The sequence below is a fragment of the Dermacentor silvarum genome, chromosome 1 (genome assembly GCF_013339745.2).
Source record: "Dermacentor silvarum isolate Dsil-2018 chromosome 1, BIME_Dsil_1.4, whole genome shotgun sequence".
Classification (NCBI taxonomy): domain Eukaryota; kingdom Metazoa; phylum Arthropoda; class Arachnida; order Ixodida; family Ixodidae; genus Dermacentor; species Dermacentor silvarum.
The window spans coordinates 354,150,869-354,176,561 of record NC_051154.1 but is presented as its reverse complement, the minus strand read 5'-3'; the positions used below and the strand labels follow the sequence as shown (position 1 = coordinate 354,176,561).

The following is a 25,693-nucleotide window of genomic DNA, read 5'->3' as shown; positions in this document are numbered from 1 at the left end:
CACGGTGACGACGACAACGACGACGGCAGAAATTCGTCTAGAGTGTCCATATAATTGCTATCGCAATAAAACTGAACTCAGCGGCTTCGCGTCGTAGTGGCTGTTATTAGATTCCTGTTTGGGATACTATATACAGTCCCGATACGCTATAATTACACCCCCGAGCTTGAGAATGGTGTAGACGATGCGAGTCTAGAATGGTAATGCAGTATGGTGGCAGAGTTCTGACTATTAAGCATATAGATGAACGGCATAAGGAACTGCTTGAGAAGCTCGGTCGACGTCAGCAACCAGATTTGGTGCATAACGCGTAACGCAGTAGACGTGACTTGCAACACGTTGCATGCAACCCCGTCGCATTGTCCCGCTAGATATACATCCGCATTGAATCGTGGCATTGCTTATACAGGGTGTTTCACGTAACCTGAAACAAGGATTTTAAAAAGGGGTTAACCGCAGCTGATTGAAACCAACGACATATGTTTGGCAGTCATGTGGCACTCCTTCGAGGATTTTTTTATATTCCGCTTAATTAGATGATTAACTAAGATCAATTATGCAAATTTCTTTGGTCTTAAGTTTAGGACCAAGTGCGTTTCGTTACGTTCTAGAGGGAATTCAGAAACGACCGATGAAATTTTTTGTGGCAACGTACAAGCTGCGTGGTGATTTTTTTCGGAGTTTAAAGAAAGCCCGCCAAATACGAAATGAAATTACGTGACTGCGCTCATGCGCTGCCGTATTGCAGTGCTCCCAACCGTGCTTCGAGCGATAGAACCGTGCGCGCAGACCGTGGCGAGGTGAGTGGCCGAGCCTCTAGGCATCGGCTTCACAGTGCGTCAGCATCTTTGACGGCGGCACACGGAAAGAAAGCGCCGTCGTCACTGATAAGCGATAGGCTGACCGCGCGCATCTGAACGCACGCATCTCTAAACCACACCGATCAGTTATGGGATGTGGAATTACATTTACCGCATTCCTTTGATTTGCTTTATTTTCTGTGGTTTAGCCACTCAGTATGTGCCACAGGGTGTGTGCCCGTTCTTGGCGAATCCTCTAGGAAGGGCACGTCCCACTACGATTACTCCATAAGACTAACATGTAATGTCGGCTGGCAGATATCTCTAAAGAGCACCAAAGCATGCCAATCTGTAAATAGAATAGTCAATTATATTTCCGAAATTATTTGATTTAGCTTACTTTCTATGATTTAGCCATTCTGTATGTGCCAACATGGTGTGCCCGTTCTCGGATCGACTAAACGCGGAATGAGGTAGCGCAGGGATGGACACGTCGAGGCATCGCACCACGTGCTGCATACTCTGGTGACGTCATTGCCTAAGATGGCTGTCTTTATGTGTTTGCCAACTAGAATATCGGCTATCCCCGTTTGCTCTCTGCTCCACACCGTTCTCTTCCTATCTCTTAACGATAGGCCTAACATTTTTCGTTCCATCGCTCTTTGTGCGGTCCTTAACTTGTTCTCGAGTTTCTTTGTTAACCTCCAAGTTTCTGCCCCATATGTTAGCACCGGTAGAATGCAATGATTGGACACTTTACTTTTCAACGACAGTGGTAAGCTCCCAGTCAGGATTTGGCAATGCCTGCCGTATGCACTCCAACTCTATTTTATTCTGTAAATTTCTTTCTCATGATCAGGGTCTCCTGTGAGTCATTGACCTAGATAAGCGTACTCCTTTACAGACTCTAGGGGCTGTTTGGCGATCCTGAATTCTTGTTCCCTTGCCAGGCTATTGAACATTGTTTGTCTTCTGCATATTAATCTTTAACCCACTCTTACACTTTCTCGGTTAAGGTCCTCAATCATTTGCTGTACGGTGGCTAAAAGCCACAGTATTTGCTGTAATTTGTCCCCATTGTTGCTGAATCAGAGAATCTATTAACCGAAGGTTGCTGAGATATTCGCCGTTGATCCTCACTTCGAAGTCTTCCCAGTCTAAGAGCTTGAATACTTCTTCTGAGAATGCAGTGAATAGCATTGGAGAGATTGTGTCTCCTTGCCTGACCCCTTTCTTGATAGGTAACTTTCTACTGTTTCTTGTGGAGAACCAAGGTTGCTGTGCAATCCTTGTAGATATTCGCCAAGATATTCAGGTATGCCTCCTGTACTCCTTGATTACACAATGCCTCTATGTGGATAGCCGATATTCTAGTTGACATTAAGCAGAAAAAATGGAGCTGGGCAGGCTATGTAATGCGTAGGATGGATAACCGGTGGACCATTAGAGTTACAGAATAGATACCAAAAGAAAGGAAGCGCAGTCGAGGACGGTAGAAAACTACGTGGGGTGATGAAGTTAGGAAATTTGCTGGCGCAAGTTGGAATCAGCTAGCGCAAGACAGGCGTAATTGGAGATCGCAGGGAGAGGCCTTCGTCCAGCAGTGGACATAAATATAGGCTGCTGCTGTTGATGATGATTTTGTGCTTGCGTGTTGTATCTATAAAACATTACATTTTATTAAATATTCATGTAGGAACACAAAACGCTCTTCCTGACGAACCGGGGAGTCCACTTCTGTCTCCTCCTGATGAAGTTTGCTCATGAGCTATGTGGACAAGTCGATGGCATTATGCACCATATCGCCATGGGACAGCATAAAATGGACTGCGCCGACCCGGTTCGAGAACCGTTATAAAATTTTATTTCTCCGAACTGGAACTCAACCGCAACAAAATCGGAGCACGTTGAACCCAAACCCGTGTCTAACCGAACCTTAATGAAATAACATTTATTTGAAAAGATCCAAAAGTAAAGGGAGAAAAGAAACACCATAGGAATAGTAGCTGTTCACTCGATTTTAATATTCTTTTTTTTTAACCCATACTGCCATGCTCGCCAAAAATGCCTCGCAAGTGAAACAGGTTGCCGCCTATAGTTCTGCGTAAAACGGCCTAACTAACATGATGTCTAACCTAACTATACATACACAAACGCACTGCTGAAAGTCCGGCTCCATCACCGTTCTATAATGTAGCGCTGGACACTGAATATTTTGAAAGACCGGATCCTTCTAAAATGCAAGAGGAGTAGCGATCATGATACGATGGTCGTTCCATCGTCGTCATTCCATCTTAATTCGTCATCCGATTGTCGTCAGACTGTCATGGTCAAGTCATCGTAGTGATATAGTCGTCGTCATACAGTTGGCGTCATGCCGTCATGGTCATGACCGACCCTGGCAGGCGAATGTCATAGTAAAATGGGTCAATAGCGGAGACAGTGTACGTTGCATATAGCCGAAGCAATAGAAATGTAAGAATGACCGCTGCAAATTCTAAATAATGATGTTTTCAGCAATACGCTGTGTCACTACGTTGCTCGATTCCTAATCGCATTACCGTGGACAGTCATCGTAGATGGTTTCCGCAGAAATGTTTTCGTTCATCCATTAACCATTTACCATTCCCCCCCCCCTTCCCCCCAAACAATCACAGTAGCCGTTTCCTTATCCGTCTTAGTCGGCAGGCTTCCTCGTGGAACTTACTGTATACTTTGGCAGTGTGTGTATGTTATAGCTCGCAGAGCAGAATCACATTCGTTTCATTCGCAATGCTCTCACTATACCTGAGTACGAGAGGCTCGCAGAGATTTTTCACATTTAGACTGAGTAGCAAAAGCAAACTAAAGTGCAATTCATAAACGAAGTCTTTTCTCTTGAATAGAACGTCGTGCGCTAGATGTGTTGCATACAGCTTTTCCCTTTTGATCACTTCCTTTCATAAAACTGCTGGCTGTTTCCTTTGTGCAGCAGTAGATCTCGCTGAGATATACAGGGTGTCCCAACTATCATGCATCAAGATTTAAAAATATGCAAATGCCACGTAGCTGGACAGAACCAAGGCAATGTTGTTTGCCGTCGCTTGGAGATACTCAGAATATTTTTGCATTCCGTCTAATTACATAATTAGTCTTAATTTATAGACTTCTGAAATATAAAATTACATGAATAATGTCAATGAGAAAATTGTAGAGCAACATGAAAAACTCCCGATACAGCTTTCTGTTGCTCAATACGTGCTACATAAAAGTGTTTTTCCGAGCGTGAAACAAGCCCGCGAAAACACGCAAAATTGCCGCGCGACTGGCTGCTCGAGGCACTTTGCGTATACCGTACGAGTCAATAAAAAGTCGCAGTTTAGCGCGAACGGCGAAGCATCAGTTACGATAGCAAATTAGTAGAGAGCTATACGGAGTAAGGATAGTAGTTTTATCGGCTGTATAAACTTGGACACATTCTCTTACTAACTGAATTAACAAACATGGTATCAGCGCGCACAAGCAAACATGAATAGATCCCACTAGACGACCGCAGACAACCGCTGTCAAAACGCTGGGGTGAGCAAGCGCAGCAGCGAGCGAAGGTTCGTGTGTTCTATCGCTTTAAGGGAAACTGAGTGGCGAAAGCACAGCGCATAAAAAGGTAGGAGCCGTGTGGCACATCGTTTTCAAGATACGGTGCGCGCCACCGCCCGCCGCCGCGCGAAGTACAAGTACGCAGTTGCTCGCAGAGCAGAAACTGCACCCCCTCCCTCCCGCGATGCCTTCCCGCTTTCCTCCTTTCGCGTGCGAGACTGAGTCACCAGTTCCCCTTGCGCCGTTGGTGCCACAGCACAACGTCGCTCCCCCTCCATCCCCCCCCCCCCCCGGCCTTTTGCGCGACGCTCGCGTTTGCTCTCCGCCGTGCACTCTCTATCCGTGAAAGCGCGCGTCGCTCGCACGCTTTCACTCGCACATACAGTATACGGCGGGCGGCGGCGATTTTATCGCCCTTGGATTTTATACGGAACCTCACGGCGACGGCAGAAATTCGCTTGGAGTGTCCATATAATTGCTATCGCAATAATATGTTGTGCCACTATTTTTAACAGGGAAGCTGTTTTAGCTAACCGTGAAAAGTACCGCCTGCTGCTGCAAAACCTTGCCGAGCTATGACGTCACTGCGTTGCGTAGCAACCACCTCGTGGAGTGGCGTGTGCCTCGCCTCCTCTCCGTGCCGTGCACATGTTGCCTTGACATGGGACTTGTTAAGGACAGGGAAGGAGAGCATGCGCGCGGCGCGCGCAATGCTCGGGAGACGGAGAGAAAATGAGAGCGTGATAGAGAGAGAAAGAAATTGTAGCAGCACCAACGAGGCAACGCGCAGAGCTGCTGCCGACGCCGCCCGCGTTGCTTAACCGCGCATGCGTTGAAGCAGTAGCGATGACGTCACCTCGCCTTGCTTAATAACCACCGGCGCAGGTGCGCGCTGGTTTCACCCGACACAGACACGGCTCCGTCGAGATACCGCCTTCTGCACGCTACTACGCATGCGCTGTGACGTCATCCCGGCGTGCCGTCTGCTGCGCGCCGCCTGTACACTGTGCATAGCTTTCGCACAGTGTGCATGCGCTTGGCCTCGGAGTTTTCCATAAAAGGGGCTGTGCCTAGTCATTTCCACTTTCGCTAGATATCGAGCGGCTAGGCTCCAACGCGTTCGGTGTCGCCAAGCAACAGCGTTCATGGCACTGGGCCAACCTTGGTTAGCCTGCCTGCGATTGTGGCACGCCAGGAACGCTGTCGCTCGTAGGCGCCGACGCATCCAGCACTGGTCACACAAAATGTCGCGAAAGGGAAGGTATCTCCGAAAATAATCGCTCGAGAATACCTTCCCTACATGCGTAGTTAAGTTAAAACAAGTTAATACCTAGCAGCAACCAAGTTAATACCTAGCAGTAGCAGCCAGTAAGACTTGAGGATCGACCTTTTTCGCTGTGCCTAAGCTTCGCACGACCGAGTGCAAACTTGCCCGCTTTTTTTTCTTGCTGCTGACCTTGGCAGTCAGCTCCCTGCCAGAAGGCGGCGAGCTGCTTGCCTGGTAGCGTTGATGTCTCGCTACCATTTCTTCTTCTTGCCGGTGGTCGCGTCTGTGCTCGGCTGTGACACCGTGCTCAAATGACAAATTTGATGGGGTGCAGCTCGTCAGTGTTACTTGCCTTGTACTTGCCGCAGAATTGCAACACGTAACTTGAGACTGAGCCAATTTGAGTGCGCGCCACTGCAACACTGCCAGTGGGTGTCATTTGAATTTTGATGCACGTGGCGTCCGTGTTCTCTGAGGTTGTCGTACGAAGCTTTTGGCTAAAAGTCACTGATGCTCATGCAGTATATTTCAAACAAAAAGCGGAAAAAATATGCGGAACGCTGTTCTTGGTTTAGCGCCTATTTGCAGGTATAGAGCACATGACCAAGTTGTACACTCTTTCACCGGGAGATGCCTCGCGCAACATAAACGTTTTTGTGGCGCACCCTGACGTTCCCCACGCTCTCTCATTTTTTTCTTGCATTTGCTTTCTTTATCCGCTTTTCCTTCCATCTTTGACTCCTCCCTTCCTCCAGTGTAGGGCTGCTAACCAGAAGCTTTTCCGGTTAACCTCCATGCCTTTCTCATTTCTCTATCTCTCTCTCTGTGGCGCTGGAACATGCGATAAAGACACTGAAATGAGCAAGGCAGCATGACAACGACTGTATGACGAGGGTGGCATGACGGTGATGAAATCATGACGATGTCATCACGACGATGGTATGTCGAAGACGGCATAATGACGCCGACATGACGACACTGGGATGATAACGCTAGAATGACGACGTCAGCGAGACGGTGATGGCATGACGACAATGGGATGGTAATATTAGACTGATGACGATGGTATGACGACATCACGACCAAGGGATGACGATGCTAAAATGACGACATGACGACGAGTATGACCATGAAGGCATGACGTCAACGGTATAACGAGGATGCTATGACGACGACGGCATGGTGGTGATCGAATGGCGAAGGCTTGATTACAATGGCCTGACGATGACATGACGATGACGGCATAATGACGATGTAATAACGACAACGAAATAATGACGACGGAACGACGATGGAATGAGGATTACGGCATAACCAGGGTGGTGTGATGACGAAATGACAAAGTAATGACGATTACAGAGTGTGGACAGTGGAACGATAACCACGCTATGACAACGAAAGATTGATCACACTGGAATAAAGGCGATGAAATGAGGACGACGGCGTGCGACGGCGGCGTACTTGTGTTGGATCTCAAGTATACGTGCTTACGTACATCAGCTACCGCTCCGGGCCTCCTCGGTTTGCACTATATCCGGTGCCGCTTTCCAGTATGCGCGGTACGGGCCGATCGTGCAAAACAGGAGCAGCCAGCAGTTAGACAAGTGGTTTGGGGCGAATATCAGACAGAGAGAGAGAGAGAGAGATTGTGTGATTGTGAAGAGGAAGAGGTGCTATTTTCTGCAACCCTTTATGTCACATGACTTAGTGCCTTGGTTAAGGGGAGGGGGAATAAAGATGAGAGAGAAGGTTAAGGCGGTCACAAAGCCCCTGACTGTCAGCGGTAGCTAGGCGGCGCGTTCACAAGTCACACAATAGCCCCGTGTCTTCCAGGAACGTGAGAAGGTGCTTGAAGACGGAGATATGGTGCCGGCCGGGGAACTGCATTTCCTGTGTCGAGACCGCAGGTAAACCCAGGCATCGAAATGACGCGTAGAGAGAAGCCCTTCCTTTAGAGAAATTGGGGCTGTAACAAAGAATATGCTCGATTGTTTCGGCCTCGCCGCACTTAAAGCAGGCCGGGATCGAGCCAGGCCTTTGATGTACTTCCGGGAGGGCGTCTAGGAGTAGCCGACCTGGAGGCGCAGCAGGAGAGACCGCTCCGTTCTTGTGAGGCCGCGATCAGGAAGGGGCGGAGGGGTCGACCGCTGGCGATGCGCCGATCCGTGTGGTGCCGCTTCAACATGTGCCTTGCATAGTCAAAGGCCGTTACAGCGGTGCTGACGGGTACGATGGCGTGGTGTGCTGCCTTTGACGGGGCGTCAGCCTCCTCGTAATCTCTGGACGCCGACGTGAGAGGGAAGCCACTGCAGCGATAGCTTCAAGCCACTCGATACAAGGCCGCGAAGCTTTTCCGCCAGTGGGCGACGCCAAGACCGGTGGTGTCCGGTCGTTGAGGAGCCAGGAGCGCCTGTCGCGAGTCGCAGAGGATCAAGACCGGAGAATTCGGGGGGTCCTCCGCCAGCAGGTCCGCAGCCAGATGCAGCTCAGGCACCTCAGCAGCGGTGGAGCTTGCCGCGAAAGGCAGCCGGCACACTCCCGAGCTCTGAGGGACAGGGATCACGCAGGAGGCTAATGGCATATCCGGAGTTCGGATGGACGGAGCCGTCGGTGCAAATGTGGAGATGTCCCTTCAGCCGGTCCTTCAGCAAGAATGTCGACGCCTGGTACAGGGCGCAGGATGGGGACCGCCTTTTCGTGAGTACATCCAGCGCAGTAGACATCTCCAGTGGCTGATGGTGCGGAGGAGGTGGTGGGATGGCTAGCTTGGTAGGACGGCCGACAACCTGTCGTTGGTTTCACCCAGCTGCGGTTAACCACTTTCTTTTTATTCCCTGGTTCAAGTTACGTGAAACACCCTGTCTATAGTGACCACAACATTTAGGACAACAAATAACGCTCCAATTGCAAGAATGGGTGTCGGAATGTACCGAAAACCTGTGTGTTAGGAGTGCCGTGTGGACTAGAGCAAAGGGCCCGTAGCTGCAAGCCCAGGCGCGGCGCGCCCGTGGCTTCCATGGCCTGGCCCCGGCCCACGACTGCATGAAGAGACCCGCCCCTGGCCCGCGGGAGGAACTCAGTGCACACGCCTTAAAGATGGCATTGCTTAGGTGATGTAACCAAAGACATTGCCATAAAACCGCAGCCGCCAATAAATCTTTGCAAAAGAATAAAAACTTCTCCCACAGAGCACGTCTACAGATAACATGAAAAAAGGCCGACAGAAGCAAAGGCTTCGCTAAAAATTTTGGGCAAGGTATTTTATTTAAAACTCTTGTGCAACACTTAATGTTGTAGATTCCAATAATTATGTAGGAGCAGGAGCGAACGTTTCGACAAGTGGACTTGTCTTTTTCAAGGCAATTTCAACGCAACATGGTCTCCTCGGCAGAATATATATAGGTACGGTTCCCCTAAAGGGGAGAGAAGGTAAGGTGGGTGGGTGAGGAAACGAGCGAGAGTGTTATATAGTGGCGTGGGTGTAGAATTGTAAAGAAAGATAATGCGCTACTAATAGTCGGTGGAGGAATTTGAGGTAGCGCCGTGTGTTAGCCGGTTGACGTAAAGCCCCTCCATGCACGCGCCACCGCCGCTTTTGCTAAGTAGCGCTAACCATTGATGGGCTGCCGCTGTTCCCTGATTCGTCGCTCAAACCAGTTCCGCTTCCGGGGTTTCCGGTTCCGGTTTTGCCGCTTCCGGGATTTCCGATTCCGGAATTTTGCTTGTTGCACGCTCGCACCTCTGCACAGCAGTGACGTCGCTTCGGCTTAAAACCAGAAGCTGGGCTACGTAAGTTCCGCTTCACGCCGGAAACTGAGGGGTTGAGTGAGGGTCGAGAAGGGAGAGGCGCGGAAGAGGAGGGTAGGTTGGTGGTACTTAACCTGGTCGGCGGAAACGCGTATGGAGGGGATTTAGGTTGACGTGTCATTGTAGGTTCCTCTTTTCATAGAAGGGGCCTGGACGACGGGAAAGGGTATCTGCTGCGCTGAAGGCCAGAGAACTGTCGTGTCTGAAAGAGAGAAGAAAAACGGTGCTCATGGAAAAAAAGGGGGGTAAATATACAGGGTGTTTCATTTTAGCTGCACCAAATCTTTAAAAATAGCCTGTCGCAGATAGCACAATTATAATCCTTGATCTAAACTACGCGATGAGCCGGCCATTGCTCCCACAAAAAATCAAAATGCCTAATTGAGTAATTAGCATAATTACGCTAATTAACTTTTTAATTTATGATTTTACGGCACATCGTTCAATCTACGAATTATAGCCGCTGAGTTCGCAAGGCGTATCCACTTGGAACGAATTCTCAGAACCTAACCAGTTTCCAGATAATAATTTTCAAAGTGTCCGACGAAATGCATGTGCGTTCCAGTTAACTTTGTGCTTCAATGCATAAAACAGCGTTTTCCTCAAAAAGTTAACTGGAACGCCCATACATTTCGTCGGACACGTTAAAAATTAATATCTCGAAACTGGTTCAGTCCTGAGAATTCGTTCCAAGCGGATACGCCTTGCGAACTCAGCGGCTATAATTCGTAGATTGAAAGATGTGCCGTGAAATCATAAATTAAAAATTTCATTAGCGTAATTATGCTAATTACTCAATTAGGCGTTTTGATTTCTCGTGGAAGTAATGGCCGCCTGATCGAGTAGTTTAGATCAAGGATTACAATTGTGCTATCTGCCACAGGCAATTTTTAAAATTTTGGTGCAGCTAAAATGAAACACTCTGTATGAATCAAAGAACGAAAGGAATGAGTGAAAGGAAAGGGAGGTTGGAAAATTATTGACAATCGAATTAAAAAAGAAACTAAGCAGCTTTCTGAAAAATAACTACGTACTGTTGCCTATACTTTGAAGTTTAGCATAACGAATAAATTCTAAAGCACGCTTTGTGAAGTTCGTGCCTATTGGTTGCAATGTCTTCAACTTATGGATGAGGTGCGATTCTCGATATTTTCTGTCTCTGGCAGAACGGAAATTTGACCGTAGTATGTAGAGTTTAAGTTCATCAAAGTTATGAACTGGTTGGTTGAAATGCTCGGCGACGGCTTTGGGAAGCTTTTTACCTGGGTCTGCGCAATGTTCGTTTAAGCTGACGCTCATTGCTTGTCCCGTTTCGCCGATATATTCTTTCTTACAGAAGGAACACTGAAGCATATAAATTACATCGGAACTAGTGCAAGAAAACCTAGTTTTCACTTCATGTGTATAGCTATTTGCGCTGCTTTTAATTTTAAAGTCATTTTGAAGGTGCCTGCAGGTTTAGCACGCGGGGCGAGAACATGCTTTTATTACGGGGGAATGATGTTGGCTGACTTTCGCATGAACATATCTTTAAGGTTTCTGCTGCGGCGACAGGTAGCCCTTGGTACATCACGGAACGCTTTTCTCAGACGCTCGTTACTTGATAATATTGGGTGGTATTTTCGTAGGATGTTGTTTATGTTTGGGAGTGCATTAGAATATTTTGTTATAAAGGCTGGCGGTCTATCAGATTCTGGTGTAGGTTGTTTCTTAGCTTATGCCGACTGCCTCTCTAATCTTGACGCGACGTCATAAGACCGGTCGGGAGGAATTTGTGGATGGTTTCGTTCCGCTAGCGTTACTTTAAGGTCATTTAGGTGGTGGATATAATCGTTGCCTTCGCTACAGATTATTCTTATTCGTTTCGCTATGACCCCTACAGCACATAGGTCCACCGATAGTGCTAAGAGCGAGCATCCAGAGCACTGCAGCAACCTAGTAGACATATCACAGAGTTTAAATCCCGATGAAGTCGATTTCCTCAAACGTGGTCTAACGTTTTGTCCCAGGAACAACGCAGTAAATGAGCATGAACTCCACAAAGATATGCCAGAGTACACCGGAGAGACAATATATACAGGCTGCTGCTACCAGAGAATGGCTAACAGCATCTTACGAGGCTTGTCCCGTCTTCTTCCTCTTCGCCTAGCACAGCGGTCCTTTAATGGCAGGCTCATACACAATGCCTCGTAGCATCACCCCCGGCGGACTGAGCGCCGTCACGGCGCCTTCTAAAGGTAGTCAGCACTGCTGGTGTAGTACGGTTTTAGCCGCGACACATGGACAACATCAGCAGCAGACGTAAAAGAAGAAGACAGGCGATGTTGGAGCGGAGTGATGCGGTAGTCAACGTCGTTGAGCTTGCGGAGAACCTTGTAGGGTCCTGTGTAGCGAGGGAGGAGCTTCTCGCACAGGCCTTGGCGTCGAGACGGCGTCCAGAGTAGGACCAGAGATTCAGGAGGGTACTCCACTTCGCGGTGCCGGCTATCATAGCGCTCTTTTTGGGAGGCCTGTGACGCACATAGCCTAGTGTGAGCAACCTGGCGAGCCATTCTGGCTCGAGAGAGGACGTCCTGAGCATATGTGGTTGGTACGGATTGATCAGCAGGAAGGAGCGTCTCGAAGGGCAATGCAGGGTTGCGGCCGTACAGGAGAAAGAACAGCGAATAGCCGGCAGTGTCATGTCGGGACGAGTTGTAGGCAAAAATAACGTAGGGTAGGGCAGCGTCCCAATCTCGGTGATCAGTAGAGACGTACATGGACAGCATATCCGTGAGTGTTCGGTTGAGCCGCTCGGTGAAACCGTTGGTCGGTGGATGGTAGGCTGTCGTAAGGCGATGTTCGGTAGAGCAGCTACACAGAATTTCGTCATTTACCTTCGCAAGGAAACAGCGGCCACGATCCGTAAGAAGCTGACGCGGAGCCCCGTGTCGAAGAATGACGTCGTTGAGCAGAAAGTCGGCAACGTCGGTAGCGCAGCTACTGGGCATGGCGCGCGTGATGGCATATCTGGTGGCGTAGTCAGTTGCGACGGCAATCCATTTGTTGCCGGAGACGGATGTAGGGAAAGGTCCGAGCAAGTCAAGGCTGATGCGGAACAAGGTCTCCGGTGGGATGTCGACAGGTTGAAGCAGGCCAGCCTGAGGAAGAGCAGGACGTTTGCGGCGTTGACAGCGCTCGCAGGCAGCAACGTATCGGCGCACCGAACGATATAAGCCAGGCCGTCTTTGGTACAATCGTTGTCTTCGCTACAGATTCATCCTATTCGTTTCGCTTGTCCGACAAACATTCCTCGCTTGCAGTATCGCGGATGATGACTGGTGTAGTCTAAATATACTGCTGGCTATCCGTAGGCTTCCGGTAAAGTGTTGTTCTCAGTTTTCCATTTTCTATGTAAACCATCGTGTCGAGGAAGTTGATCTGACTGGGAGAGTGGTGAGCAGTAAACTTAATACTCGGGTGAAAGCGGTTGAAATGGCTAATTAGGTCGGTTAGTGCGTTTGTGCCATGTTCCCATATTATGAATATGTCGTCAATTTAACGCAGGTAGGTGTGGGGTTTTACAGGGTATGATTTTATCAGGTTTGCTTCAAACTGTCCCATGAAAATGTTGACATACGTGGGAGCGCACTGTGTTCCCATGCTTGTGCCGGAAGATTGTGGGTAGTGAATAGAATCGAATTCAAAATAGTTGAGCGTGCGAACTAACTCGAGAAGTGACAGGTAAACTTCAGGAGCGCGCCCTTAAGGATTGACTGCGAGGGACTTCCGACGCGGCTTCAATTCCTTCACTCATGGGTATGTTAGTGAAAAGAACAGAAACATCTAAAGTTACTAGAATACCGTGGTCGTGGAGGATTTGGATAGCGTTAATCGAGTCGATAATTCGAAGGAAGTGGGGCGTATCTTCAACAAAAGATGGTAGGGTGGTTGGGATGTTTGAAAGATGGTGATTTAAGAATTTAAATAGTGACTCGGTAGGTGTGTTGTTATCAGTAACTATAGGCCTGCCTGGGATTTGTGCGGTAAATATTTCTTCTACGGGAACCTTATGTACTTTAGGAAGTAGGAAAAGACTGCCGGCTTCTTTGTTATTGGGCATCAGGCACCATGAAGCGATATTCAGAGTTCCTGGGACTGCAGTTGCGCTATTGTACTTTGCACAAGGTTGCTGTAAACCGAAGTTGGGTTAGGGTCGAGTTTTGTGTAATGGCCGTGGCTGCTCAGTTGATTTATGGCCGCATTTTTGTACTTTTCTATGGACCAGATTACGATACTGCCTGCCTTTGTCTGCTGGTTTTATTACACTGTCATTTCTTTCCGCGAGTTCTTTAAGAATTTTGTGCTGAGTGGGGAACAACTTTTTGTGCTTGCGGCGATTCCGCGTTGGCTCTAGAATTTCCTTTGAGATTAGTTTTATGTATAGATCAAGGTCTGGGCACTGTTCCGCTTCCGGTGTCCGCGTTCTAGGTCGTCTCAGAGAGTCTTTATCGTGTTTTCCTGCGTCTGGCCTATCGAAAAAGAATTCCTTGATGCGCATGCGTCTTGAAAGCTCTGGCATATATTTGTGGAGTTCATGCTCATTTACTGCGTTGTTCCTGGGACAAAACGTTAGACCACGTTTGAGGAAATCGACTTCATCGGGATTTAAACTCTGTGATATGTCTACTAGGTTGCTGCAGTGCTCTGGATGCTCGCTCTTAGCACTATCGGTGGACCTATGTGCTGTAGGGGTCATAGCGAAACGAATAAGAATAATCTGTAGCGAAGGCAATGATTATATCCACCACCTAAATGACCTTAAAGTAACGCTAGCGGAACGAAACCATCCACAAATTCCTCCCGACCGGTCTTATGACGTCGCGTCAAGATTAGAGAGGCAGTCGGCATTAGCTAAGAAACAACCTACACCAGAATATGATAGACCACCAGCCTTTATAACAAAATATTCTAATGCCATCCCAAACATAAACAACATTCTACGAAAATACCACCCAATATTATCAAGTAACGAGCGTCTGAGAAAAGCGTTCCCGGATGTACCAAGGGTTACCTATCGCCGCAACAGAACCTTTAAAGACATTTTAGTGCATGCGAAAGTCAGCCAACATCATTCCCCCTTAATAAAAGCATGTTCTCGCCCCAGGTGCAAGACCTGCAGGCACCTTCAATGTGACCTTAAAATTAAAAGCACTGCAAATAGCTACACACGCGAAGTGAAAACTAGCTTTACTTGGACTAGCTCCGATGTTTTTTTTATATTCTTGAATGTTTCTTCTGTAAGAAACAATATATCGGCGAAACGGGGCAATCAATTAACGTCAGGTTAAACGGACATCGCTCGCACACAGTTAAGAAGCTTCAAAAAGCCATCGCCGAGCATTTCAACCGATCAGGTCATAACCTTGATGAACTTAAACTGTACATACTACAGTGAAATTTCCGTTCTGCGCGAGACAGAAAATATAGAAAATCGTACCTCATCCATAAAATCAATACATTGCAACCAATAGGCATGAACGCTTCAAAGGGAGCTTTAGAATCTATTCTATATGCTAAACTTCAAAGTATAGGCAAGAGCACTTAGTTATTTTCATTGAGTTGCTTAGTTTTCTTTTCATTTCTTTTTTATTATTCGATTTTCAATAATATGCCAACCTCCCTTTCGTTTCCCTCATTACTTTCGTTCTTTTAATTAACAATATATTTACCCCCTTTTTTCCATGAGCACCATTTTTCTGCGGCTACCTTTGTTCTTTCTTTCAGAGACATGACAGTTCACTGACCTCCAATGAAGCAGATACCCCTCCCCGTCGTCCAGGCCTCTTGCACGAAAAGAGGAGCCTACAATGACACGTCAACCAACTAATACCACGGCGCTGTCTCCAATTCCTCCACCGACTATCAGCAGCGCATTATATTTCTTTTCAATTCTACGCCCTCGCCGCTAAGGCACTCTCGCTCGTTACCTCGCCCACCCGCCTTACCTTCTCTCCCCTTTAGGAGAACCCTGCCTATGTGTACTGTGCCGAGGAGAGCATATGTCGTCTTGAAGAAGGCAAGTCCACTTGTCGAAACGTTGGCTCCTGCTCTCACCTTGTTCTCGTGTTGCTCATCGTCTTGAATTTCCATTTCCCGCCTTCACCGTATTTTCGCTTAATAATTATGTACTCACTTGAAAAGAAGCGGCGCTTTCGCGAAGGCGAAGCATGGGCAGCCGTAACAAGTTGTAGCGTTGCGCTCGAGCTCCTCGCACGGTGTTCTAAAATTATGCGGAGGAGACATGCCGCCACGCAGTACGAGATGCAACTCCTGCTGCGTCGCAGGAACAGTGTGCTGTGAGGAACGGCGTTACCAGAGTGGCACGTCGATGGTGCACTAGGTGACACTGACGCAAAACTGAGAAAACTGCCGGAGTTTCTTGGCGCTATAGATTGAGCTTGACATTTGTTTGTTTGTTTCTTTGTTTGTTTGTGTGCCGAAAGTGAATTTAGCGTTAAAGTCTTGTGCTTTTCTCAAAGGGCTTCAGTGCTTTCAGGGTCCTTCGTACTGTGTCTTTGAGGTTTTAGTAGATTAACAAATTGGTGCTCTGACGTTTATTGTCCTTTCCTCTCTGACCGCCTTCCGGTGAAGCGGTTTGGTATGCGCACATCAGGAACGCTAATGTGTATGTACCCACGACGTTCATGCCAGCAGTGGAAGCCAGAATCCTACTCTGTCAGAGCCGATCGAGCGGAACTTGAGGGCGCGATCTATTTTGTTGCATCGCGCGGAACAAGATAGAACAACTAGCCCAGTCCCATAGCCTGCATGAAGGTAACTTGGCATGAGTTTGCTTCCACGCTTTTGCAGCTAAACAGACGCGTCGATACTGCGACCGCACGACGGGGATAGCGCGCAGGCACCCATAGTGTCCTAATTGCTATCCCAATAAATGGATATCGGAAATAGTTCCTACAGCAAGAAATCTTCACAAATTTCATTTCGTACAACATCAGATCAAAGTTCAAACGCGCATATTCTAATTTGAGCTCGAAATTAATGAAAGTGGGAAATGCACTGCCTCACCAGCCCTCCCGAGCCCACGAGAAAGCATTTCTCATGTATAAAATATAAGGTCCAAGAAGAACATTGCGAATGCATTTCAAGTGGAAGACCATCTATGTTACACTGCAGCAACCGTAAACCAATCGTAAAGGGATGTAATAAAATACAAGTGGTAAAATGATCCAATTGCAATAAAATAATCGTATCGAGACGGATAAAATAGTGCAATAGCAAAAGCGGTAGAAGCCAGACTGTATCAAGAGATGTATTTAGTATTCTTTATTCTTGTTTGAGTATAAATTTACTTTTTGTAGAGCCACAAACCCTTCAAATTCTTTTTGCAAGACAAAACGTCGAAGTTCGCTCGAAAGGCGAGGCATTGATTGCAATAGGAGATTATTAGGCAGCTATACGCACAAAGGTTAGTAGCTTTATCAGCTGTATAAACTGCTGTAAACATTCGCTTACCAACTGAATTAACAAGCACAGTGTCACGCCCGCACAGGCAATCTTGAATACATCTCACACGATGACCGCGGACACTAGAACGCTAGCGTGGTGAAGAACAGCGACGCAGCAGCGGCGAGTGAATTCCCTTTCGTGCTGCCTCGCGCTTCAACGCGAACTAGGCGCGCGAGAACAACGCGCATACGAAGCTATCAGCGATCTGTGGTTGACTAGACTTCGAACCCACCGCATATTACCTTGCAGGTAATATGCAATAATAGTAATAATAGATAATAATAATAGGTAATAATAGACCGCGCTCAGCCGCGCCATCGGCATTCGCGGCCAGGGTAGAAGCGGAGGTGCGCGCTACCCTGTCCCCTTCCCCCCCCCCCCTCGCCCCCTCCTAGCACGCGCACATCTCCTGCTTCTCCCCATTGTGCGGGCGTAAAGTCGGCGCGCACCCGCCCCGCATTCTTCCCATGCGATCATACGAAGACCCGCCGCACCAAGCCACCATCGTTCTCCGCGGCCACACTTTTATCGCATTTCTACTTTATACGAAACCTCACTGCGACGCCGACAACGACGGCAGAATTTCGACTGGACTGTACATTTAAGTGCTATCGCAATAAACCTAAACAAAAAAAGAAAGAGTTTTTTTTTGTTGTTCTTGTTAAGGTCATTAAGCGCCAATTTTTGCGACTTGTCAGTTGGGCTTCTCACACACTGCCTTTGCTCTGTGCAGTGCGTCCGCGTGTGTTCGAAGGTCCGACTCCTAGGTGAACGGGCCCGCTGCTTCAAGCCCGGGCCCGGCCTAGGCACGACCCGGCCTGGCCCTGACATTAATGTAGGCCCGGGTCCGTGCATGTAACTGGTGTGGATGACACAGTAGGTGCTGCGCACGCGAAACGAATGCAAAACACTGTTCGATACAACTTAGCACTGATTTTATTGCAATAACAGCAGTACGGGTGCTAGAGGCGCGTTCACGCCGTGGCCGCCAACGTCGCCACCGCCGCTGTGCTGTCTCATGTGAGACGGCGCATGCGTGGTCTGCACGCTGTGCGTTGGAGATTCACGTGATCTGACATTGGTGCGAGGGTGAGCCCTCGAGGGCGACAGCGAGGGCGAGCCTTGAAGGCTGTTGCCTTGATGCCCGAGATGCGCGCTGTCTTCCCGCGCGCCTAGTGTCGAAGGACATGTTATCTGCCAATTTGCTGACTTTAGGCGGCGTGACACAGTGAAATGGTAAGGGGATTGGCAGCACGGAACGTTTCAGTCCGCGCTGCCTGCTGCTGGCGCTATTTCCATTCATTTGTCACGCGCACGCATACACGTTTCGATTATCATAGCCGAAAGCACACGGTATAAAGAAACAGGATCCAATGATAAAATGTTGTGGTTTCGCCCTAAGGGCGATACATTAAAAGCGATGGCAAGGCATTGAAATATAAGGCGAAGTAAGGCTCGTAGTTATATTGACAGTTCAAATTGCAGTAAACATTTTCTTAATAACTAATCACGCGTGATGGCACGCGGCCAAAAGCACATATGAACAGAGTTCTCTCAATGACCACGAGCACTTGCGATCACCACGCTGGCGTGATGAGGAGCACCTCATCATGTTCCTTCGTTCCGCATGAAAGCCGGTGCGCGGCGGCGGCGCGCCAGACGTAGACATGGGGAGGCCAAGGAAAGTTCGCACTGCCGAGGAAGGAGCCGCTTATCAAGAATCGCGGCGCGCTGCTTAGCGAGACTACCAGCGTCGACGCCGAGTGGACCGAGCACGATTAGCGGAAGAAGCCGCGGCAAAACGATGGCGGCGAGCCGGAGACCTCGAGTACGTCTAGTGAGAGAATGCTAGGGAACCGTAGAGAAAGCGTCGGCTCCGAGAAGATCCCGACGTGAGAGACGCCGAGAAGGAACGATACCGATCAGCTCCGCTGTGTGTTTAGCCTTGCACCACTAGTGCAAGCTACCCCGAATTGATTTTATACAGTCGACAATGTATGCTGCAGGATAACGTAGGCAGTCAGTGACATAATTTTATGGTAGCGCTCCTTTTCGGTCTTCGTGGTATAATTCACTTGAAGAAATGCTGCGTGCCATCTTCAAAAGTACGTACACTTCAAGGAGGCGCGGGATTTCCCATCCGCTCCGGAGCAGCCCAACCAGAGGTCATTTCAAATTGTCGTATTGTGCCCCCCAGCAACGCAAACATATACTGTGACGAGACGCCTCTCGTTCGCTCTTCGCAGCCTTGTATTGCGAAAAGTTCTTACAATATCCCTGCAACACGGCCAAGCCGCCGTTACGATCACGCGCTTTGTAGCTCAGAATCATTTAAACTACAGGGTTATACCTAAGACACTTGACTTCAGTCAACCAAGAGAACAGGCTCGCTTCAGGAAGGGATATTCTACGATGGATCACATCCATGTCATCAATCAGGTAATCGAGAAACCTGCGGAGTACAATTAGACTCTCTATATGGCTTTCATAGATTATGAAAAGGCATTTGATTCAGTAGAGATACCAGCAGTCTAGAGGCATTGCGTAATCAAGGAGTACAGGAGGCATACGTGAATGTCTTGGCAAAACGCACAAAGATTCCACAGCTACGTTGGTTCTCCACAAGAAAAGTTGAAAGTTTCCTGTCAAGAAAGGGGTCAGGCAAGGAGACACAATCTCTCCCACGCTATTCACTGCATGCTTACAAGTATTCAAGCCATTAGACTGGGAAAGCTTATGAGCGAGGATCAACGGCGAATATCTCAGCAACCTTCGGTTTGCAGATGACATTGTTCACTTCAGCAACACTGGGGACGAATTACAGCAAATGATAGAGGAGCTTAACCGAGAAAGTGTAAGAGTGGGGTTGAAGATTAACATGCAGAAGACAAAGGTAATGTTCAACAGCCTGGCAAGATAACAAGAATTCAAGACCGCCAGTCAGCCTCTACAGTGTGTAAACAGTACGTTTATCTAGGTCAATTACTCACATTGGACCCTGATCATGAGAAAGAAATTTACAGAAGGATAAAATTGGGTTGGAATGCATACGGCAGGTATTGCCAAATCCAGACTGGGAGCTAACCACTGTCGTTGAAAATAAAAGTGTACAATCATTGCATTCTACCGGTGCTAACATATGGGGCAGAAACTTGGGGGTTAACAAAGAATCTCGAGAACAAGTTAAGTACCGCGCAAAGAACGATGGAACGAAAAATGGTAGGCGTAGCGTTAAGAGATAGGAAGAGAGCGGTGTGGATCAGAGAGCAAACGGGCATAGCGGATATTCTAGTTGAAATTAATAGAAGGAAATAGGGCTGGGCAGGCCATGTAATGCGTAGGGTAGATAACCGGCGGATCATTAGAGTTACAGAATGGGTGCCAAGAGAAGGGAAGCGCAGTCGAGGACGGCAGAAAACTAGGTGGGGTGATGAAATGAGGAAACTGGAATCAGTTAGCAGGATTAATTGGAGATCGTAGGAAGAGGCCTTCGTCCTGCAGTCGACATAAAAATAGGCTGATGACGATACCTAAAAGGCCGTGAGGTCTCGTTCGAAAGATTCGACAAAAAGCGTGACTACTTTCGAAACGGAAATTTATTTATGCAGCATCATTCTAGTGGCGGAATGCAAAAACGATCGTGTAGTTAGATTAACGCGCCCATTAAAGAACCCCAGGTGGTAAAAATAAATCCGCAGCCCTCGACTATAGTGTGCCTCAAAGCAAATGTGTTGCTTTTGAAAGTTAAGCACAAGATTTCTTAGGAGTTCATTTCGCTTTACATTGAACATAAATGCCCAAACCATGCATTTCTGTTTTTCGTCGATCCAGTCTACGTTTTTCAATTTATGATATGTTGCATTTATCCTTCGGTCACTCGCATTCCCGCTTTCTCCGAAACGAGTGAGCTGATCTGTGTGCCGTTGCAGGCAGAGTCAACGCTAATGGTGCACCCCTATATGGCGATTATGACTCCGTCGGAGGTGTTCACTGTAATCACCTGCGGCTTCGCCACATTGTCGGCCAGCACCTTGCCCGAGCTCGTGGACGCAGGCGTAAGTCACATTCCATTCGTGATGGGTTTGTGAGAACGCGGACTTGGCAGTGTCTCTTACGAGACACGTTTTGAAATGTGCCTTAGCAGTTCCGACTTCCAAGACGCGCAGGCCACTAGGCCTGCACGTGAGTATAAGCTTATTCATCCTTGCTTCGTCAAGTGTTACATGATAGAGACTCACGACAGCGATCGAGTGAAAGTAAGCAAGCGAGCTCTGCAACAGACTGATTCTCCCATCAAACAAGATACTCCCATTCGTATGTAAACTCTTACAACCCAGATCAAGTAATCTAGCTGTACAAAAAGCGCGGCAATTATGAAAGGTGTCATTAGGAATCATTGAGAAAGATGCGTTGGTGCACAATCCAAAGGCTTTTCTGATGTGGTGTTTTAAGAAGCGTGCGGTCTTGAACAACGTACTGAAAAAAAAAAAATCATCGCTGTTATTTTCCGACGGCCCACTCACGCTGCCTGACGAAAGTCGATTAAATTAGTCGCTAGCCAGCCGTCATCGTTTATTTATTTATTTATTTATTTATTTATTTATTTATTTATTTATTTATTTATTTATTTATTTATTTATTTATTTATTTATTTATTTATTTATTTATTTATTGAAGGCTTACTGCGATGGTAGGTATGGAACATATCTCGTAACATACAGGGCCAAACTGCGAGCGTCGGCATACGAATATCGCGCACCAATTTTTCGGGGAAAGAAAAAGCTTGACAGCGCCTGCTGCATTTGAATGCAGCCGTTAAATAAAGCGATGATGTGTGGGGATTTGAATTATAGACTTAGTCGCTTTACATTCAACATTAAAAATGCCCACTACATTTTCAGCAGTGTGTTACAGTAGGTAGGGCATATAAAGTTATGGCAAGAAATAAAATAAATCTACATCCAAGTTAGCAATAAACGTTTCCAGCGGAACGAGATATACTGTATACACCGCACGTTTTCGCATTTTGTGAGCTGCTGTATGTGCTTGGGTTTGCACTCACCCTCGTCATGAAATGCTTCACCAGTTCATCTGCACAGTACAGCTTTGATGGCTGCATAATTGGCATATAATTGGTCATCGATTGCATTGTCTGGGGAGTAAGTATTGTTTTTAGAAATCAATACACGCAGAGGATAAAAGGGAGCAATATCAATGTCTTTTCTTCGTTTGGTTTGGTGTGTGGTAGAACAGTAAATCGTACCGCCAAAATAAACGACCATCGAAAGCATACGGCTTCCGTGTTTCGATAGAATCTTTCGTGTATCTCGCCTTGTTCCTGCGTCGCCTTACCCTAATTGTGAACATCAAGCGTATTTCCGCTGTGTCCGCTTATTCGCTTTTCGTCAACTTTTCCGGGTAACAAGCAGGCGGACGCTTAAAGAAAGAGGCTGAGCTGGCAGGTATCGACGAGGTGCGCAAGAAACCTTCACATTTTATTGTTCATCTTGCTTAACAATTTTACTCGTAAATTAGGCGTCTGCCAAAATGGGCCGTGCTTCAAAATATGCTCTCAAATGAACCGTCACGGTGCTTCGAACTCGTCGGCTTTAAGGAAGACCGAGGCTAGTATGGCAGTTTGCCAGCCAACTATATCTACAAATTGGTTGTTGCAAAGTGAGCAATATTTCTCCGCTTACTCAACTTCCACTTTTTACGCAGATTGACTTGAACGACGTTGTGACCAGTGGAATCCTTGGATCCTTAGGTTCCCTTTGCTTAAGCAAAGTATACCTTCCCGAAGTTGACAAGGTCAAGGTGAAGAGAGGCCACTTCAGCATCAACAAATCGTGAGCGTTGGTGAATGCTTGGTCATGTCGCGGACGACTATGCCCCCATTTCCTCATGTTTCCCCTAGTTCCTTCAGGGTGGTCTATAGCTCGGGTCTCAAACTCACACGGCCAGCTGATGTTCCTCGACTGAGCAATGAGGACGTGCACCGTTCTCTACTTGGATTTATATATACAGCCCAGCTCTCACGCAGCACGATTTTAAAAAACAGGAACGGCGTTACGCGAAGCAAGCCTAGTGCATATTGTTTCAAGTACACTGAAATAGCCGCCAATAAGTTTTTCGTTACTGATATTTAATTAGGTAATTGTAATTAATTATCTAACTCGAGAAGTACTGTCCTAACTATAAAAGTGTCAATGAGAAAGTTGCAGAGCAACATAAAAAGCACCCGATACAGCTTTCTGTTGCTCAATACGTGCTACATAAAAATGTTTTTCCGAGCGTCAAAGAAGCCCGCGAATGCACGCAAAGTGCCTCGAGCGGCCAGTCGCGCGGCAATTATGCGTGTACTCAGCCGGCTTCTTTCACACTCGGAAAAACACATTTATGTAGCATGTATTGAGCAACAGAAAGCTGTATCGGGTGCTTTTTATGTTGCTCTGCAACTTTCTCATTGACACTTTGATAATTAGGACAGTACTTCTTGAGTTAGATAATTAATTACAAGTACCTAATGAAATCTCAGTAACGAAAAAATTACTGGCGGATACTCCACTGTACTGGATACGATACGCACTAGGTTTGCTTCGCGTAACGCCGTTCCTCTTTTTTTAAATCGTGCTGCGTGATAGCGGGGACACCCTGTATATATATATATATATATATATATATATATATATATATATATATATATATATATATATATATGAACAAAAAGAAAGGGAACCGAGGGGCCAGATTTTTATAATCATATCATAAGAAGCCAACAAACAATGACACCAAGGACAACATAGGGGAAGTTACTTGCACTTACTAATTGAATTAAATAAATTATACATTAATGGAAATTAAAATGGTTTAAAATTCATTGTCATCCATTTTTATTCGCATTATTTGATCTTTTCTTTAATTCGATTAGTAAGTATAAGTAACTTCCCCCCCTCCTATGTTGTCCTTGGTGTCATTGGTTGCTGGCTTCTGATGATATATATATATATATATATATATATATATATATATATGCGGTCAGCAATAATGAATGTGCTATAGTAAGCTTCAACGCAGTATGCATCTTCATTGCAGTGAGATCATTTCGCATGCGAAAATGACAATAATATAGACAAACGGAGGCCTCAGGAAGGCATCTGAGATTATAACAAAGTGGGCGGCGCAGTCTCCTGACCGCACGAGGGGTGGCGGGGGGATGGAAGCTGGAACCAGGGCGGTCGGTGTGTTGTGGTAGCGCGTTGGGGCGGCCGAGGCCGGAGCGTGCCGGAGGTGCTCGCATACACGATCGGCTGTCCGCGATATGTGTCGGTGGTGTATACAGTGTGCGTCCTGAAATACATTCTAAATTCCTTTAAAATAGGAAAAATCAGATAAATAAATAATTTCCTTTGTATGAGTTTTAGCACAGAGGCATAAATTTGAAAATGAGTCGATGTAGTAATTAAATAAGTAATTATGCGTATTTTCAACTTTGCATTATGCAAAATTGCTATGCAACTTTCTAACTAAAAAAGCCACCCGATTGACTCTGACGGGTGACTTGAAGTGCGCCTTCCAAACAGCTTTCAGAGAAGCAAAACCGTTTCCAGAAATGCAAAAACGTTGACGCTACTAATTTTTACAGCGTAATGAATTCAAGAAAATTTCACAGAGAAAAGCGAAGCTGAGCAGCTGTCGCGTTCTTGGCTGACACCCATGGCAAGCACGAAACGAGTGAGATCGCGGCTATATAAGGGTGCTCGCATCACGCTCACCCACCGATGTCCGTGTTTTCCTCTCCCCGTCTTTTCATAGGGATCCAGCGGTGGCCAGGGCCGTGATTTTGTAGCGAGGCATTATGACTTATTCTACTCTAGTCTTATCGTCCACCGCTCACGGCCGGCTGATCCCGTTGATAATGCGAGCGGACCGTCGCTCCGACGACTGACAAAGCGCGATAAGCGCGAAAAGGCATTATTACATGAAAGGCATCGCTACAAAATACCGGCCCAGGAGGCGCTATGGCAGTTTGAATGTCCTGCTAAAGTATACTGACACCGTCCGACAGGGACGCGTGATAATGATGCGATGTCTTGAACGATGAGGGACGCGCGTCAATAGCAATGCCTGACAACAACTATAGCGCGACCGGCCAGCGTATATTGAAAATCTAGGCCGGTATTTTGTAGCGATGCCTATGCCTTATTCTATATACTAGTCTTATCATCCACCGCTCACGGCCGGCTGATCCCGTTGATAACCTGAGCGGACCCTCGCTCTGACCACTGACCAAGCGCGAAAAGACATTAGCATCGGAAAGGCATCGCTACAAAATACCGGCCCTAGAATGCACAGCGCCTAGCAACCACGGTTGAAGACGATTGGCTGGAACGCCACCGGCGACTCTCTGATGTCACATCGTAGCAACGTACCGCCATTTTGTGCTTGGTGCCCGCGACCCACGCCCCGCCACGGATTACGTTGCCAGGTGTTAGGTTAGGTTGGGTTAGGCGTTAAGGCCGTTTCACATGGTGCGATTTTGCACTGCGATTATCGCACCGGAAGTGCGATTTCCGTCGCATGCGACGAAAATCGCAGTCGCAGAGCCGATTCTGCGATTTTCGGCTGCGACCAACCGGTTGGTCGCAGCGTCGCAACGTCGCAGCAATCGCTGCGATTTTTCCGTCGAAATTGCGCCGAGAGATATTTCGCGGTCTGTTTTGGAAAATGGCGG

At 47.3% G+C, this 25,693-nt stretch overlaps 1 protein-coding gene across 1 annotated transcript in view; it reads left to right on the top strand.

The window, feature by feature from the left end:
• The first annotated feature begins 8,259 nt into the window (after positions 1-8,259).
• Positions 8,260-25,693, top strand: part of LOC119444889 (sodium/nucleoside cotransporter 1-like) — a 37,797-nt gene continuing 20,363 nt past the window's right edge. The window contains exons 1-3 of the mRNA XM_037709232.1: positions 8,260-8,340; positions 20,889-21,014; positions 22,681-22,808. Coding sequence (XP_037565160.1) covers positions 8,260-8,340; positions 20,889-21,014; positions 22,681-22,808 — 335 coding nt within the window. The remainder of the gene's footprint in view (positions 8,341-20,888; positions 21,015-22,680; positions 22,809-25,693) is intronic.